The sequence below is a fragment of the Xenopus laevis genome, chromosome 5L (assembly GCF_017654675.1).
Source record: "Xenopus laevis strain J_2021 chromosome 5L, Xenopus_laevis_v10.1, whole genome shotgun sequence".
Classification (NCBI taxonomy): Eukaryota; Metazoa; Chordata; class Amphibia; order Anura; family Pipidae; genus Xenopus; species Xenopus laevis.
The window spans coordinates 127,732,706-127,751,821 of record NC_054379.1 but is presented as its reverse complement, the minus strand read 5'-3'; the positions used below and the strand labels follow the sequence as shown (position 1 = coordinate 127,751,821).

The following is a 19,116-nucleotide window of genomic DNA, read 5'->3' as shown; positions in this document are numbered from 1 at the left end:
GGGGGACCTGTGCAGACCCACCAGGAGAGGACATCCAAAGGTGGTCCTCACCGATCCAGCTTTACCACACAGACTGTTATTTGTTGAACCCAGATCCCATATCGTCATTCATTTACTGCCCTTTTACTGTGAGTGCCTACCTCTACATTGATTTCTGGTTATTACTGCTGAGCCTCTACTTGTTCTCAAACAGTACTGTGTTTATTTTTAACATATTTGAGCTCAAACAAGATTTGGCAGGTTTGTATCAGACATTGCACAGTTACATACAAATACTGCATTGTTGTTTTGTATAACTCCATTATATACATATATTGGAGCTTCAAAGTTATAAAATAAGGATGAAGTAAGATCCACTGTATTTAACAGTCATGAGAAATAACGGCAAATTAGATATTTAAGTAAACGAAAAACTATATGGACAATCACGTAGTTCTTTATTTTTTTAATGGCTTTGGGTTTCGAATAACAATGGTTCAAAGACCCAGAGCAATTGCTTTGTCCATATGAGAAGGCTCCTTGCCAGAGCATTGTGTAAAAAATGTAACCTTATTCCAAGCTATCCTCTTAGTGCCGGCTCATGGGAATGAGTCAGATGGTCTTAAAAAATTCACCAGCTCATGGATCCTTTTCCATTATAGTGCTCAAATGATTTTTGCTCTGATTTTCAGAACCCTTCAAAGTCTTTTGGTTTTCCTGGTATTTCTTCATATCCGTTGGTAACAGAAATGTAACAGCCTTTACTTTGCCCCTAGGGAAAAAACGTTGGGGGTCAGATACGTTAAATTGTTTTGGATTTATTAGCTATACGAACAACAAACTTAGCAGCTCTCTAAAAGGATCAAGTTCATAATGAAGCACAATTAACTCTGAATGTAAAACTTTATAGTACCCTATCAACATCGTTTGAAGTGCCATGACAGTTCAAGTACAGGATCTATTATCCAGAATGCTTGGAGTTGGGGGTTTTCCAGATAAAAGCACTGCGTATCTTGACAGCGCTATATAAATAAATGATGATGATGAAATGATGATGATAAGGGATCTTTCGGTAATAGGGATTGTTTTGCCACTAATATGGATTTCATGCAACTTAGTACAAGTACATACAAGAGTGATAAAGTAAAGGAAACAATGGCTTGAAATATAGGCTATACACACCCAATCTAATATACTGTAGCTATGGGATCCTTTATCTGATAACCTGATAAAGGATCCCATACCTGTACTATATTTGCCATAGCAACAAAACAACATTTGCTGCACTAATCCATTAAACAACATAATGCTTGTTCCTGCCGATGGTTTGATAGAATAACTATGCCATGCATTATGACGAGATGCTAATATCACCATCAGGAAACCATTTGACATAAAGATATACTAGTACAATTTCTATTACAAGTATGGGACCCGTTATCCAGAATGCTCAGGATCTGTAGTTTTCTGGATAATGGCTCTTTTCATAATTTGGATCTTCATACCTTAAGTCTATTAGAAAATCATTTAATCATTAAATAAATCCAATAGGCTGGTCTTGTTTCCAGTAATGATTAATTATACTTTAGTTTGGATCAAGTACCAGTTACTGTTTTATTATATTATTAATTATATATTATTTATTATATATTATAAAAAGGAAATCATTTTTAAAAACTTTGATCATTTGGATAAAATGGAGTCTATGGGAAACAACCTTCCCGTAATTCAGAACTTTCTGGATAACAGGTTTCCGGATAATGGATCCCATACGTGTATTTCTATAGTATCTTTTCAGCATACATGCTTATTGCATAAGACTGACCACATAAAAATGGTGACGGAGAACTTATACATTACAAATTAAATAGAAAAAAAAAAAACTGCTCAATTTTGGGCAAATAAAATCAAGCATTTGTTTCAATTCTGAACATTGCCAAGCGGGGTTGCTCATCTGCACTGTTGGTTTAATGAGTTGTCCTGAGACATTTGAAGGCAAACAATGACTATTATTTATTTTGCAAAACAAATAAGCTGCTATGGCCTGGCAGTGTCTGTTCTCCCAGTTGTATGATTTGGACATGGAAGATGGCAATAAATAGATTTATTAACACACCTGCTTGCCCTGCTGTCTCATGTCCTGTATTTGTTATCACTTGAAAAATCTAAAAGGCACATTTTAAAAAAATCTGACATATACATATTACACATACATATTACATATAAGTGTTGTATGGATTATCTACATCATACCTGCACTTACGCATATGTTCCTGGAAGGAGCTTGACCTAGCGGTGAGGTCTTCTATTGGTATATTAATGCTGTTGTCTTTCTCTGTGGTCATCATTTTCCCATTGTCAGAGCCTTCATTCTGCACAGCGCTTTTCAGATCCAGTGTTCCAGTGCTGGAGTTTCTTTTCATATTTACTCTTGATTTAGAATAACCAGGGGTAGACATAAGAGATGATGACATTGAGTACCTTCGCACGGTCATTGTGGTACCTGTAGTATCAAGCATAGTAATATTGTAACTGTGTCTTTAATGCAATCCTTTCACAAATACTGTAGATAAAAAGGGCCGCTAGTTTGGTGCAAGTCTTAATAATGAGGGTTTTATTTATCCCGATATTGACTGGAGCAAGAATACAACTTCTATGGAATTTCATGCAAATGATCTGATCAGAAATAATGCTATATTGAATTTAGTGATCTCAGCCCACAACCCAGAAAGAATCAGAAATGATCAAGTACTTGAACACCTTGGTAATAGTGACCATAATATTATATCATTTAATATTTGTTGTAAAAGAAACCAAACCCCCTTCTGTAAACTGTATTTTCCCTAAGGACAAAAACCCAAATGTATTAAGGACAACCCTCTGTGGCTTAAATAAAATGTAAAAATTTTAAAATTATACAAATAAAAACATGAGTAGACAGACGTTTATTTTACGAAGTTGTAAAGCAGCAATTAGTAAGTATGAAATATTAAATGAGGAACTAATTGCTTCTTGCGCAAAGGCTAAACCCATTTTTTTTACGTTTATAAACTATAAAAATATATGAGTTGAACGTGTGGCTCCATCATGGATTATGCAAATATGCTTTACTGATTCTTTTTCCCCAATGTATAAAATAGAGGGGTCTAAGGTAAAGAACCAACCTTGGAAAGGAACACCTGGCTCAGCTCTTACAAGTTGTCGGTAGCCGACAGGGTACTTTTCTTAAATGTTTACACAAAATTAAGGGAACAATGACCCAGGACCTGATGAAATACTCCTTCAAGTGAGCATAGTTCAATGTCAGCCAGGTCACTTTTTCTGATGTTCTCTATTATCTGGTATGGTAACTATGGACTGTAGGAAAGCTGATGTTTTGTGTTAAATATTGGATATAATATCCAATATTTAAAACAGGGATTATGTTTTCAACCTGCAATCACAGGTCCATACTTTGATGTCTGTAATGAGACAATTATTTAGAGTTTGTTAAGGGATCACATTGCAGATTATGATTTGGAGCAGTGATCGCGAGCAACATGCTTCTCGCCAATCCCTTGGATGTTGCTCCCAGTGGCCTCAAAGCAGGTGATTATTTTTGATTTCCAGGCTTGGAGGCAAGTTTTGGTTGTATAAAAACCAGATGTACTGCCAAACAGAGCCACCTGTAGGCTACCAGTCCATATAGGGGCTACCAAACAGCCAATCACAGCCCTTATTTGACATCCCCATGGACTTTTCATGCTTGTGTTACTCTCCAACTCTTTTTTACATTTACATGAGGCTCACGAGTAAAAAAGGTTGGGGATCCCTGATTTGGAGAATGGCATTATACGTAAGTTGTAATCATCATGAACTTATTACATCAAACAGATTTAATTGCCTTTTATGATGAAATATGTAGAGACTTGGACAGTGGGGTTGCAGTAGATATGATGCCCCACAAACAACTGCTTTCTAAACTAAGGTCTGTTGATCTTAGTAATGTTGTTTGTACATGGATGGAAAACTGGCTAAAGGATTGTGAGGGTGGTTTTAAATTGAACTTTATCTGCTTGGAATAGCATTATTAATGTTCTCCCCCAAGTCATTAATTAACAAATTAAATAATTGTGTGCCCAATATTGTATTGTGGAGGGCATTGTAACTATTGTATCTGTGTTTGCTGATAACACAAAACTGTACAGATCAATTCATTCCATACTGGATGCAGCATCCTTGCAGCAGGGTTTATACAAACTGACACTCTGAGTGGCTAAGTGGCTGATGAGATTCAGTGTTGATAAATGTAAAGTAATGCATTTTGGAATTTAAAATATGCAAGCTACTAATACCTTTAATGGGACTAAGTTAGGTAAATCCTTGTTGGAGAAGGACCTGGGGTACCTGTGGATAATACATTTAGCTGCAGCAGCAATGTCAGTCTGCAGCAGGGAGAGCCAGCAAAATATTATCTCTGGGGTATAGATTCCAGGAAGAGAGGAACAGTTTTAACTTTTACAATGCTTAAAAAGGATATGAATGTAATAGAGAAAGTCCAAAGAAAAGCTGCTAAGTTGATAAAAAGAGTGGAAGGTCATAAGGAAAGGCTGGCCAAGAGGAGAGGGGATGCAAAAACATAAAATGAATTCAACAGAATGGTTTGATGGATGTTGCTCCCAGTGGCCTCAAAGCAAGTGCTTCTTTTTGTGAAGTCCAAGCCAAAATTTATTCAGCTATGTTTCCACTCCATAGTCCAGAAAGAGATTGGGACAGGCAACAATCAGAATAAAAATAAAGAGAAAAGCAAATATAAGGAAAACACATGGGGAAGTGAAAAGAATTATTGTAAACAACATAAGAGAATATACAAAGAAAGATGAATATGGGTAGAACTAAAGAAAACAAGAAAAGAAGAAGTCTAATGTGGAAACAAATGAGATGAGACAGGAATGAAGATGGAACAAACTTGAAAAGAATATTGGGGAATTGAAGAAGGGGGTAGAAGCATAAGCAATGGCAGGAGAACAGGAATGAAGAAAATAATGAGCAAATGGGAAAATGATAATGATGAAAATAATGTCTACAAATCAATGTGAAGTTTGCCCTTTACCTCAATGAACTAGTTAAAATACCACTTATTCATTGTGTGGTTAGTTTTATACAGTCACTAATTTGCACTTCATATTTCCCCATTATGGATAATTATGGCTGTACACTAGTGGTGGGGCTAGTATCAGTGACACCGTTTCTGCACAGTTAACCTGTATTAATATTCATGCTCCTGTTACTGTACCAGATAATTCATATTTGGATGAATAATATAAAGTATCTCATGAAGGGAATGAGCAGCAGGACAAGTATTACTTGTTATTGCATAAATATATTTTTAATAACCATGGCTAAATTTATGAAGCCCCATCTACATTTTTATTTTTACTTTGAAAGCAATGCATGAACTGATGAATGCACCTGTTTAGCTTACAACAAATATATTCCAAGATGGCTGATTGATTTTCCCATTTTCATAACTTAATCCCTTGCCTGGTCTATTAAACCAGCCAATAAAGCAGGGAGAGATAGTGGTCTCATGCACAGGAATATTTCAAAACCAGTTATTAAGAAGAGTGCACAGTCTTCTGGGAGGGTTCAGGTCAAATTACATGGACATCAGTGTCCAGTTTAAGGGGTGCAGTAGAGGTACGGACTTGATGAACTTGATAATGGTGCATCACTAATGTTAATTTAATGTGCTGTAAGATGAGGTCAGGGATCTAAATGAATGAGCAATTTCAGAAGCTCAGTAAATATTTAACATCGCTGTCTGCACTTCCCAGCTCATATACTTACAGCAGCGTCCTGATTACTGGGTCAATTAGTAAGTGCTACTGATGAAAACCCTAATGACATCTGTACTTCCAAAATGTCACTGATATGACAAGAGCATTGCCGTCTTAGAAAGGAATGAAATGGATGGACTAACTCTCCAGCTAACTGACTACTAACTATACCTATCTGTGGAGTAAACTACTCAATTCATAATTACTCTGCTAGGCCTCTAGTGAGGTGTTGTGTTCACTAGTGATGGGCAAATTTCTCCCGAAAAATTAGGGAAACTCGAAAAAGGCAATGGGCGTCCAAATAGTGGTGACGTGCAGCGGTTTTGACACAAGCGACTTTACAGACGTGCATCCAAATTTTTTTGACACCATCGAATTTCGTGGGACTTTTGCAAATTTATTCGCCCATCACTAGTGGTCACTACTAAATATTTTGATATGATAAAGCAGGTGTGCAATGAGGATGTGACCACACAACCCTGACAGACATAAGACCCTCTGCATAAAACAATCTGGTCACCTGCACTAGTCATTCCTGGTCTGGCCAGTCCTACACTCACTTTCATCTGATTCATTTAGGGGCAGATTTATTAAAGTTCGAGTTGTGTTTTACACAAAAATTCGATTTTTGAAGGTTTTTTGGACAAAAATCTATTTCTCGGGTTTAAAAAAACTTTTTTGTTTTTCCTTTAAAAAAAACTCAAATATTTTGAGATTTGTTATACCCGACCCTGCAAATAGCTCAAATCCAAAAATACACCATCTAAAACCTGTCGAGGTCATGTAGGAGTCAATGGCAGAGGTCCCTTGAACCATTTGAAGTTTTTTTCTGAGGGTGTTGCCCGAAAACTCAATCAATTTAAAGGATTCATGTCTTTTCCAGCCAAAAACTTGATTACTTATAGTTTTCAGTTTGTTAACCACTGACTCGCTGATTCAAGTTATTTCCATTCAGGTTTTTTCTTAAATTAAATTAAATGTATTCACCACCATCGAAAAGCGGAAATATGCAGCGAATTTGCAGCTGGTGAATCTTTTCACCCATCACTAAAAATAAAGTTTACACATTGGTTTGTATCTGGAGATAAACTGGAGTTAAATGAACGTCAAATTCTCAAAAGCCTTTATGAATCTCAAATTTCTCCATATAAATCTGGAGGAGAATTTTCGGGGGAAGTTTTTTGCTGAGAAAGACAGAGTTAAACTGGAAAAATTGGTTTTCTCCAACTTTTTACAGAAAAAGACAAATATTTAAGAGTAGCTGAGAGTAAAAAAATTGGAGTTAAAGGAACAGTAACAGAAAAAAAATGAAACTGTATTAAAGTAATGAAAATATGTACTTTTGTTCTGCACTAGTAAAACTGGTGTGTTTGTGTCAGAAACATAAGATAAACAGCCATTTAAAGATGAAAAAGTTGAAAAGGTAAAGGTTACACAGCAGACAACAGATAAGCTCTGTAATATACAATGGGATTCTTCAAAACTTAGCTGTTATCTACTGTGTATCTACTGTGTATCATGTGACTTGAATGTGACTTGAATGGCTGCCCCCATGGCTATTCAGCAGCTTGTTTATATAAACTATAGTATTTTTTCAGACACACACATGCCACTTTTAGCAGTGCAGGGCAACAGTACATTATATTCTCATTGTTATTCTCTTTAGTCTCATATTCCTTTAAAACACTTTAATTTTGTGGTGTTATGGTTCCTTTAAGGAAGTTGCAAGAGAGTGGTGTAGAATGATTTTCTGGCATAAACAAACATTTAACTCCATTTTAAATTCAGATTTTTTTAATGCCATTTTTGTGACCCCCCCCCACACCCAGAATGACAATGTACTGTAAGCAAGGTGAGCTGACAATTTAAAAAGGGTGGTTATCTTCTAGAAACGTGCCATGTGCTGGTTTATTAGAGTAAAGGCATTCTAGAATACTGATCTAAGGCAAACCCAGAGGATGAAAATATTTCTCAATTTGCTTTAAATTCTGTTTTGGCGGAATACCCAATACCCTAATACAGGGATCCCCAACCTTTTGGACCTGTGAGCAACATTCAGAATTGAAAGGAGTTGTGGAGCAACAGTAGCATGAAAAATGTTCTTGGGGTGCCAAAGAAAGTGCTGTGATTGGCCATTTGGTAGTCCCTATGTGGATTGTCAACCTAAATTGAGGCTCTGTTTGGCAGTACAGCTGGTTTTTATGCAACCAAAACTTGCCTCCAAGCCTGGAATTCAACAATAAACTCCTGTTTTGAGGCCACTGGGAGCAACATCCAAGGGGTTGGAGAGCAACATGTTGCTCACGAGCTACTGGTTGGGGACCACTGCCCTAATACTTACCCACTTGATGTCATAAAGCACATTTCTACAGAGGAAAGGACAAACAGTAACCGAAGTCCCATGTCATAGCAATGTAAATTAGGGGCAGATTTATCAAGGGCCGAAGTGAATTAGAGGGAATTTTCGAATTAAAAAAATTCTAAATTCTATGTAATTTTTTGGATACTTCAACCATCGAATAGTAATTCTAAGTAAAATCGTTTGAATATTCGACCATTCGATAATCGAAGTACTGTCTCTTTAAAAAACTTCGACTTCAAAACTTCGCAAAATTAAACCTGCCGAAGTGCTTTGCTAGCCTATGGGGACCTTGCAGAGCATTTTTCAACGTTTTTGGAAGTCAAGTCGCTGAAATCGAACGATTTTACTTCGACTGCAGGATACCCAAAATCGATGATAAAAACGTTGACTTCGATATTCAAAGTCGAAGTATTTCAATTCGATGGTCAAATGTCGAAGTATTTTTATCTTCGAAATTCGACCCTTGATAAATCTGCCCCTTAATATCTGGGCAGAGGTTCTCTTCGTCATTGGCCAACACACTGCTCTCATGATGTATGTAGCCTCTTTAGCAGGACACTATAGCGTTAATCTCTCAATAATAAAAAATTAGGCATAAAAAAAAAACAGGTATTGCAATTGTTTACAAGTTTTTACACCCCAGATTCTATTTTACCATTGTACTTCTATTTTTTGTTGACATTCAGTATATGTCCCTCAGTGCTCATACTCGGCATATGTTCCTCAGTACTCATACTCAATGTATATGTTCCTCAATAATTACACTTATAGGTATATGTGTCTCTGTGTTTGTTTCTTAAACACCACCAGTACAGAGGAATCGGTTATACAATTCTTCTATCACAACTGGGACCTGGGTCATTAGATACATTTATGGGAAGTTTTCATGCTAGGAAAAAAATACTCCCAATTCAAAGTAAATCTGACCTAGTAGTCAATGCTAAATACTTATAAATAGGCCCTTTACAAAATATTCAAGCAGCCAACCAAGCTGCAACCAATCTTTTTTTATATAAAACATGTTCCTATAGGGGGGGGGGTGTATAATATAATGTTCTTCAAGCACATGTGTAGCCTTACAAACCAAAACAATGCAAAGAAATACTGTAGGAGGATCGCCTATGATTAAGTGTTTATGACTCGAAACACGTAAGGCTGTGGACACAATAAACTTTCTTCACTTTGAACTATCTGCCTGGTGGAAGTTTGCCTTCATTAAGTGCCTGCCCCAAACTGTTGTTCGGTTTGTCTGCTCCCCGTGCTGAGGGCTCAGGGTGGTGCACCTGGGCCTCTTCCCTTTTGTGGTGAGTAATCACTTTACATTTGGAGACCCTATTATCTCAGATGTACTACTGTAGGAGGATCTACCACTTCTCTGGACAACCATAGAAAGAGACAGACTGACAGTGTCATAGAAAGAGACAGACTGACACAGTATGAGCACAAATATGGTTTAAAATGGCATAGAGTATAGTTACTAATTTACTATTGGGAACTACTGGTACTCACACAAGCTACTACTATTATGGTGCAGACTCCCATCTATACAATGATAGGACATGTGTACGTCTGTGTTAAATATGCCATAACACTCATTCCAACTGCTCGTATATAAAATGCAAGTGCTCACATTGACACCATGGAGTTGCCATGACATTGTGTGATTTCTTGGATATGTTAATTCACTAATGGGAAGCTACAAGCAATGTTCATGTCTATGGATGAGAGTGCTAGGTGATATCCTTGTGCAGGGAGCAATGAATGTGCTGTATTTCATAAGTCTTCATTTTTATAGGCAGATTGTGCCATGTCTGTCTGAAGTATAATCCAAAATCCACAATGAATCACATATTATCAGTCTACAAGCTCATATATATATATATATATATATATATATATATATATATATATTTTTTTTTTTTTGTTTTTTTTGTTTGTGAGGTATAAATGTTCCATTGGTGTGCTGTGGTGCCAACAACTCCGCTATGCTGTGTGCCAGTCATACATTGCCAATTGGAGACTCTCCCAGAATCAGCCAATTAAAACTGGTGAAATCTGCCAGTGACTCATAGCATGAATGCGCCGGTTTCAGCTGCAAAACAATGTTAGGTTGAGGAATTAAATATAAAAATCACTGAAAGAATAAAAAAAGTAGTTATTTGTGAACCGCATTTATTAAAGGGTTTGTTCGCCTTTAAATTAACTTTTAGTATGATATAGAGAGTGATATTCTTTCATTTTTTTATTTGTGGTTTTGGAGTTATTTAGCTTTTTATTCTGCAGCTCTCAAGCTCTCAACCCTAGTTTGCTAGGGTCCAAATTACCCCAGCAACCATTTATTGATTTGAAAGAGAGACTGGAATATGAATAGGAGAGGCCTGAATAGACTTGAGTAATAAAAAGTAGCAACAACAATACATTTGTAGCCTTACAGAGTTTTTTTTTAACTGGGTCTGCGAACCTCATTCGAAAGCTGGAAAGTGTCAGAAGAAGAAGTAGGCAAATAATTCAACAACTATTAAAAAAATTAAGGTCAAGTTGCTTAGAATTAGCCACAAAAAGTTAACCACCCCTTTAAAAATCCACTAGTTTAGTAACGTTTCCCCCTTTCCCCTTATTTATACAGTAATCATGTTAATAATTAGTGACAATGGCAATTCAGCAGCACAGGCCAGAGGAGCAGCCTAATGAGGGTAATTACAGCAATAAACCAATAACCTCTCATCATGACTCCTTAATAACCACAGAACTGAGTCTTCAAATGATTTCATTCCATTGACCTACATTTATCTCTGAAATATAATCTTAAATGAATCAGTAGCCACTGCCAGCAGTGAGGAGAGAACATTCATTAGTTTATATAGACATATCGGAGAGGATTAGAAACGTATCGCTATTTTTATGGCAACGCACACGTCGGTCCAGAGGGGCTGGTAATTCAACACACGGGTAATTATTTGGAGCATAAGTACAGTATATACATCTTTAAAAAACATATCTTTAGCAAAAGAACTGCAATGCATATATATATATATATTTTTTTTTTTCTACAAATTCATGTTTTTTATTAGTCTCCCAGGATCTGCTAAAGTGCCGCTACCCGTTTACCAGTGTGATGCCACTCACTTGATAGGAGTAATATTGTAAGTAATAAGCAATATAATAATAAAACCCCAACAAAAAGGTATAATTTAATAATATACCCCCACAGGCTGAGTGCTTTAATAAATGTCATGGAATTACAACACAGCAGCCTCTTACACAAGTTCAGTAGGTCATGTGACCACACTATGAAACCAATAATAAGGATATATTTTATAGGATATACTTGGCTTTTGTTCATTATGAGGTTAGAAAACAGGAGAGGCCTACCAGCAGTTGCTGTACTACAAACCCAAGCACCTCCAGTTGCAGTAACACTGTACAAAAAAGGATGTAAACAAGGATATCATATACACACACACAGCCATTTCTAAAGGGAATAACAGGTAAAGTTGCTGTACCATATTAGCCAGTAAAAATGTTACAGGGCAACCCTTTTGAAATAGAAAAATAACAAAAGTGGTATAAAGGTGATAACTTTATAGACTAATATAATCATAACAAGCTTTCAGAACATTTTAGTTCCTTTTTCAAGTGGATTACACTGAAGCTGTGCTGTTCTCTGGTATATATACAACATTCAGCTCATAGGTCAAATGACCAACAAAAAGGAATATCAATCTATGAATGAGGTGTCAAAGTCAATTACGAGGGGATCTGCAAGAGACAAGCAGATAAGGTACAAGATAATGTGGGTCAAAGAGGCTGAGTATAAATTAGGGCTGAATTAATGGAGTGTGGAATAAAAGGAATTCCATATGATCTCTTAGTCCATATCCAGATATGTTGGTATTTCTGACCTGGTGCAGTCCTTTCTTAGTCCACATAATTAGCCATAAATCCAAGGCCCAGGTTTAGTCCATTCTTCAGTGAATTAAAAGTTTCCATTAATTTATATTCCCACACTTTCCCACAGAAATACCAACATGTCTGGATATGGATAGGGATAGATTATATGGAATTCCTTGATTCTGCACTCCAATAACTCAGCCCTAATTTATACTCAGCCTCTTTGACCCACATTATCTTGTACATTATCTGCTTATCTCATGCAGATCCCCTCGTAATTGACTTTGACACCTCACACATAGATTGATATTCCTTTTTGTTGGTCATTTGACCTATGAGCTGAATGTTGTATATATACCAGAGAACAGCACAGCTTCAGTGTAATCCACTTGAAAAAGGAACTAAATGTTCTGAAAGCTTGTTATGATTATATTAGTTAGTCAATAATAGTATCACCTTTATACCACTTTTGTTATTTTTCTATTTAAAAAGGGTTGCCCTGTAAAGGGAATAACGTAGCCCCTATTGTAAAATATAACGGAGGAGTTCCAGGACCATATAGAAGCATTAGGCCGAAGGCCTTATACAGGTCAGGGAACTCCGAGGTGACTTCTTATAGCCTCATATTTTAAAGCAGCTGGTATATTAATTATTATAATACACAAATTTCAGATATCACATCACAAAGCATGGATTATAACTATGGCATCACTAAGCACTGTTTATAAGGATATAATACACAAAAGCCATGAATATCTTGTAAATTATATCCTTATAAATGGTGAGTTCTGATGTCATCAGTTATAAATGGTGAGTTCTGATGTCATTTCTGTCACATGACTCGCTGAAACTTGTGTATTATAATAAAGTACCCCCTGTTGCAAAATATGAGGATATTAGAAGTTACCTCGGAGTTCCATGGCCTCGTGTTTTTATATGGTCATGGAACTCCTCTGTAACTTATAATAACCTTATATTTTACAAGAGGGGGTACTTTATTCACTATATAATGTTCAGGATTTTCAGGGGTCTTGTGTATTATATTATTAGAACATCCTATCATTTTTTAACTAATAACCGGCTCCTTTTACCAACAGATAATGCTTTTCATAGCTTCTAGGGGCCTCAATTAACCCAATGTACCTAGAATATAGGCAATACAGTCACTAAAAGCACTTCTGCCATGTTTATAGGAATGGAATCTGATTATCTGGAAGCTTGTGCTTGAGTAATTAAGTTGCATACATCCAAGCTAATGACAAAACCACCCCATTTCTTTTTTAATGTTTAAATGCATTTAAGTATCCTTAAGAAATTAGTGCTCCACATTATGGAAAGACTGCTTATCCGGTAACCCCAGGTCCCCAGGATTCCAGATAATAGATTTCATAGCTACGTGTATTATATGCCTAATAGATACCTGTTTGTTCCTGTAATTTCTGAGCTATTGGAACAGAAGCATTTCTGCGCAGGACTCCTTTGACTGCACCTTCTTCCTTATGTGTTTGGTTGAAGTTATTTTCATCCTCTATTTCAGCATCCATAACAGCCATCGTTCTGCTGCCAGGCTGATTTATTTCCCCACGCAGAGCCTTGTTTTCTCTCTCCAGCTTTCTGATCTCTGAACGCATTTCTTGTATGACTCTCATTAAATGTGTGCCCCCTTCCATCAGGCAGCCTCTGTTCTGTATCTTAGGCACCGAGCAACACAAGGACAGCTTGGACAGGGAGCCGGCTCTCATATAGTGCCTGCTACAAAGGCCACCAAAGAGCATTGTTGTGGCATTCTTTAGTAAAGTTGGGCAGTATAACAAAGGCTGTCCTACACCCAGTACTAGGTCGTCTTTCAACAGGAAGTAAGCTTGGATTAAGCGCTTAGACAAGAGGTCATTAATAATTGAAACCTGCATGGTTTTTCATTTCGGTTGGACTTTACTATGAGTATAGGTGAGAGAATAGCATCTAGTTAATGGCTTCATGACTGATTAGTTCTAAATTAGCTATAAGCTGAAGCAGCCAGTCACTGGTATAATATCCACCCGGAGAAAAGAAGCAGCTAGAGTTGCACTTATGCATTGCATAGTCTGATTCCATTTAGTAAATGGCATAGAAAGTACTCCATGTTTCAGATTTTTCTCCCCGTCTCTCAATGACTGCTGAAAGCTTTTGTGTCACCAGGGCAGAATAGTGAGCAGCTGCAGGTGTGAATAGATTGAATACAAGGCACTTTATGGCACCTATGGTAGGGGATTACTAAAATTAGTGCTGAAACTAGATTACTGGGCCCCACAGCAAATTCATTTTAGGGCCCCCAACATATCCAAATTTTGTACTGTTTCACCAATATTTGTTGAAATTGCTTATTAATTAAGGCATCATTGGGCCCTTATATGTCTGGGGATCCCCTGCAGCCACAGGGTCTGCTTCCTCTGTAGTTACGCCTCTAACAAATACGCCCCTCAAACCATCAGGACGGGTAATTTATATACTAATATTGCTGTTCAGACAAAAGCAACTCCAATACGCACACCAACAATAGCCTTTATTTCATATCAACCGCTGCTTTTCATTTCAGACCTTGAGGGCTGAACTCCATGTTGCGTCTTCATCAGATCAGACACGATGAAAGGAAGCAGATGCAAGGAGAAGGATGCGGCAAATATAAGGCAAGTAATAGAAATGTCGGACCTTGTCGCTGCATGCATCCAACACGTTGCGACTATCGGATGAAGACGCAACGTGCAGCGTTGCATCCGACAGCCATGTTGGATGCATGCATCGACAAGCTCCGACATTTCTATTACTTGCCTTATATTTTTATTTTTTAACCCTTGTTTCTTAACAATTTCTGTTTGTTACAAATTAATGTAAACGTTGTAACTTTCTGGTGTAAATAAATGATGATGATGATGATACTTACACCTGCATCATAAGGGCATTGAACAAGTCTTCAGCCATGAAGGCACAGACCCCATTCCCCCATTACACTGCACAGAATCCATTTACTGCAGAATGCAGACCCTCCAATGTCCACATTGTATCAGAGCCCCCCTTAGGCTCAAATGAATTGAACAGACGCATTTCTCATTTTAAATTAAGGTACAAACCCATAAATTACATACACAGCTGTGCTTTCACTAAATTGCTGAAACACTGCCATTCGCATTTTGAATTGCTCAAACCCAGTGGTGTAATTAGTGGGCCGGTGTAATTAGTGGGCCGGGCCCCCCCACAAGAGTGTATTCAAAGGGGCCCGGCACAAAGTGATACCTACCTGGCCCCCACTCTTATGCCCACTCCCCACCTCCTGCATGCATGTCCAAGCCACCTATGCCCTTCCTCTCAGGTCGTAGGTATAGGAGGGGAATAATTTCCAGCTATAGTGGAAGAAGACATATACCTAGAAACACAAATTACTGCACACAAGCTCTGAATTGAATGTTAGACACCCATCCAGCAACTATGTAGCAAGCCAGCCAGTTCAGGTTATGATCGCAACAGTATATTAAAACTTAACCTTTAATAGTAACTATGCTTAATAAAAACCAAATAGGCTCAAACCGACATAAACACACGCAGCATGTTCCAATCACAGCTGTGCAGGACAATATCCTTAAAAATAACACATATTAAAAACTGAATGTGTAGGCGGATTAGGTAGGCTAGTGGTAACCAAATGTTTAAATGCACTTCACTGTTCACACAGCGTTAGTGCCAGTAGCGTTCCTTAATGTATTCCACACCTTCCAATGAGCCACCTTTGAGCCCCCCACCATTCCCTCCCAATGCTATAGTTTCTGCCTAGCTACGTTGGGAAGCGTGGGAACTAGCCTCACCACCTTTCACCTACACCACCCAACGCGTTTCACTGCTTGGCAGCTTCGTCAGGGGCATAAGTCTCACTTCGCCCATTACTAATAATCAAGTTTATCTTCACTATTCCTCTCTCATCTTCACTATTCCTCTCTCTTCATTCTGTCTTCATGCAGCAGTTGGGTGTCAGATATTCATTGACAGTTAGATCCAATATATCGCATAGGGGGGCTTTGTTTTCTAGCAGATGAATTAGAGCTCACTCAAATAACTGATTCCAGTACAAACAAAATCTAACCAAATAACTGCCTTTTGCACAAATTCTCAGGATTTCTGGTGATTTAAATAGAGTGAGCTCTAATACATCTTCTAGGCAAAAGGAGCCCCTATTAGATATAATGCATCTGTCAATGATTATCTGACACCCAACCCCTGCATGAAGACAAAATGAAGAGAAACAGATGACGAGAGAGGAATAGTGAAGATGAACTTGATTTAATCTGCCCCCTAATGGACACTGAAACATGATGGGGCTGATTGAGCGTCTAATACTTACAGCACAGCTATTTGCTACTCCTGACATTGCAGGTTGACCACCTAATTCCTATCCTTTATTAAGAGATTATTCTGCAGGCCATTCTAATAGATGGCTCACCTACAGCTGCCAGAATATTGGAAAGTGGGTCACGCAATTGCAGTAGTAGAGAGACACAGGTTGGCGTTTTTGATCATTGAAACTAACACCAAAAGAAATGCAAATTGCTCACAGATGGTGCACGTTCAAATACTTTAATAAATCTTTATCTAATTATTTCTCTATAATCTTATTAATCTCATAGGTACGAATAAACATCCTCATTTCTATAAAAATGACAAATTTTACACATCTCCTATGTACAAGTAAATATGCTTAATTAATATAAAACGTAGAGTCACGACTCTTGAAATATGAGAGGAAGGTAAAAATAAGATTAGATTTTACAAGAACAATAATGAGCTTGTGAGAGGGAGTGCACGCTCCCCGGGGTATGTCTCAGTGATCGCACAAGCACTGTTACACGCATCAGCAGTGATACTTTATAATAAATAACATTATAGTCCCTGTTCTTCTGAGACAATCTCTTTTGTTCTGATCAAAAGGTTCCAATTCTCTGAGCAATGAATATAAAAGAAAGTTCTTTTCAGGAATCGGCTTTCGAGGATGAGCTCTGCAGGCTCTGGTAAGTCCTACTGACTGATCGAAGAGTACACGGCCTTTCTGTTCCCTGCTGCTTTGCCAGCTCCTCTCTGTATGGAATCTGCAATAAACAGGAGAAGAAAAGTTAGTGGGGAAGAGCATCTGTTCAGCCTACAGACACTTGCCCAGATACATTATATTTATTTCCCCCTTGGTTTAAACAGATGAAAAGGATATTAACATTTTTATTATTATTAACATTACTTTCTGAATGACACATATACTAAGAAGAGTTTCAGGGGATATTCATGTTCAGCCCCTCCTGAGTCTAGTGCTGCTGAGCCCAAGTGGTGCTATAGTATCAGATCAATCTGCTATTCCTACACATTACTAAAGAGAAGGACAGGGGTGAGCCAATCATGGGGGACACACACATACCCATTTTCCCAGTGGTACTGACAGAAATGTTTGAAAAAGAAGAGAAGCGGAACACACAAAGGCCATATGAAAGCTTGTAAAGAGAAGAAAGAGCGATGATTATTTATGGGTGAATATGGCTGTAAATGCAAAAATAAAAATCGTAGGAACGATACAGTACTAAACACAACAATGAGCGTGATGTATTAGAGGGAAATTATATTAAAAATCAATTTATCTTTCGTCACCAAGGAAAGTGATGTCTATGCCCTAGTTACACGCTGCCACACTTTGCTTTGTCTTAAAAAAATATAAACTGGCGAGGCCCATTACACACCCTAAATGAGAGATCAATATAGTTACTTTTGTATTCTAGCAAACACTCCTGAAAAATCCAGTGGTGAGTCCAGTCAGATGTAAGGATCTAAAGTTAGTTTTTGTATGTCTATATATTCTAACTATCTATCTTTCTATTATCTATCTATTTATCTATCTATTATCTATCTATTTATCTATTATCTATCTATCTATCTATCATCTATCTATCTATCTATCTATCTATCTATCTATCTATCTATCTATCTATCTATCTATCTATCATCTATCTATCTATCTATCATCTATCTATCTATCTATCTATCTATCTATCTATCTATCTATCTATCTATCTATCTATCTATCTATCTATCTATCTATCTATCTATCTATCTATCTATCTATCTATCTATCTAATTATCTATCTATCTATCTATCTATCTATCTATCTCTATCAATCAATCAATCAATCAATCTATCTATCTATCTATCTATCTATCTATCTATCTATCTATCTATCTATCTATCTATCTATCTATCTATCTATCTATCTATCTATCTATCGCTACAAAATAGCATATAATGTCAAGCTGGGGGTCATTTCTAAAGTTTGTGCAGCGCATATTAATCTGCAAATGGTTGTATTGCCCGTTTATTTTCCTGAACGCTGAAATATTGCACTGCTGTGCCCGTCTTTTTTTTTGTGAATTCGCGTTGCGCACACATATTTGCAAATGAGATAAGTGTGCGAGTGTGGCGATTGTGCACTGTGTTGTTGTGTGCAAAAACAGTATTGAAAGTAATTTAAATTCTCAATTTGCAAAACTATTTTGCGAATATATTCTCCGCCATCAAAAGTCCATGTAAAAAGCTTTGATGGACATTTGCAGTGTGCATAAATATTCACAATTCTGTTTGCACATTAAATACACTCTTATCCAGCATTATAAATATAACCTTGTGCAGGGCAAACATTTTCACTGTGCGGACCATTCTGCCTTGCACAAAGTTTATAAATGAGCCCCAGTAAGTTTCAAGGGAAATGTTCAGGATGTGCCTAATGAATAATCGTCCTAAAGGGGGCAGTATAAAACACTGCATTTACCTGTTCATTCATGACTTCAGAGAGCTCTGAAAGGATCTCTCTGTAATGGGACTTCATCTCTTCTTGATATTCAAGCTGATCCTCCTTTATTAACCGTTCGTTCACTTCCAGAGCAAGGCCACATGTATCTGCAAATTGCCTGCAGCCACATAAGTGTAAGCAAAAAGAAGGAAAATATATCGTTTTGATGTTCTCAGTACATGACAGTGAAACTATCTGTCCATGTTAAGAAATGGAT

The 19,116-nt window shown here is 37.3% G+C and overlaps 2 protein-coding genes across 10 annotated transcripts in view; both read right to left on the bottom strand.

Annotated features, from left to right (window-relative positions):
* On the bottom strand, positions 1-2,680 carry LOC121393810 (putative coiled-coil domain-containing protein 195). 2 transcript variants are annotated; one of them, XM_041563384.1, is made up of 2 exons: positions 2,233-2,677; positions 1-751 (listed from the first exon to the last, which is right to left on the bottom strand). In XM_041563384.1, the coding sequence occupies exons 1-2, from the start codon at positions 2,496-2,498 to the stop codon at positions 619-621; spliced, it is 399 nt and encodes a 132-aa protein (XP_041419318.1). In that variant the 5' UTR covers positions 2,499-2,677; the 3' UTR covers positions 1-618. The 2 variants fall into 2 exon arrangements, with proteins under 2 accessions (XP_041419318.1, XP_041419319.1); XM_041563385.1 differs by having other exon boundaries at positions 676-751; positions 2,243-2,680.
* Positions 2,681-16,639: 13,959 nt separating this feature from the next.
* Positions 16,640-19,116, bottom strand: part of dock10.L (dedicator of cytokinesis 10 L homeolog) — a 161,155-nt gene continuing 158,678 nt past the window's right edge. For 6 of the 8 annotated variants that reach the window (XM_041563380.1, XM_041563376.1, XM_041563381.1 and 3 more), the window contains 3 exons: positions 18,879-19,017; positions 17,480-17,552; positions 16,640-17,162 (listed from right to left, as the gene is read on the bottom strand). In XM_041563380.1, coding sequence (XP_041419314.1) covers positions 17,092-17,162; positions 17,480-17,552; positions 18,879-19,017 — 283 coding nt within the window. In that variant the 3' untranslated portion in view covers positions 16,640-17,091. The remainder of the gene's footprint in view (positions 17,163-17,479; positions 17,553-18,878; positions 19,018-19,116) is intronic. The other 2 variants (XM_041563378.1, XM_018263813.2) reach the window with 1 other exon arrangement.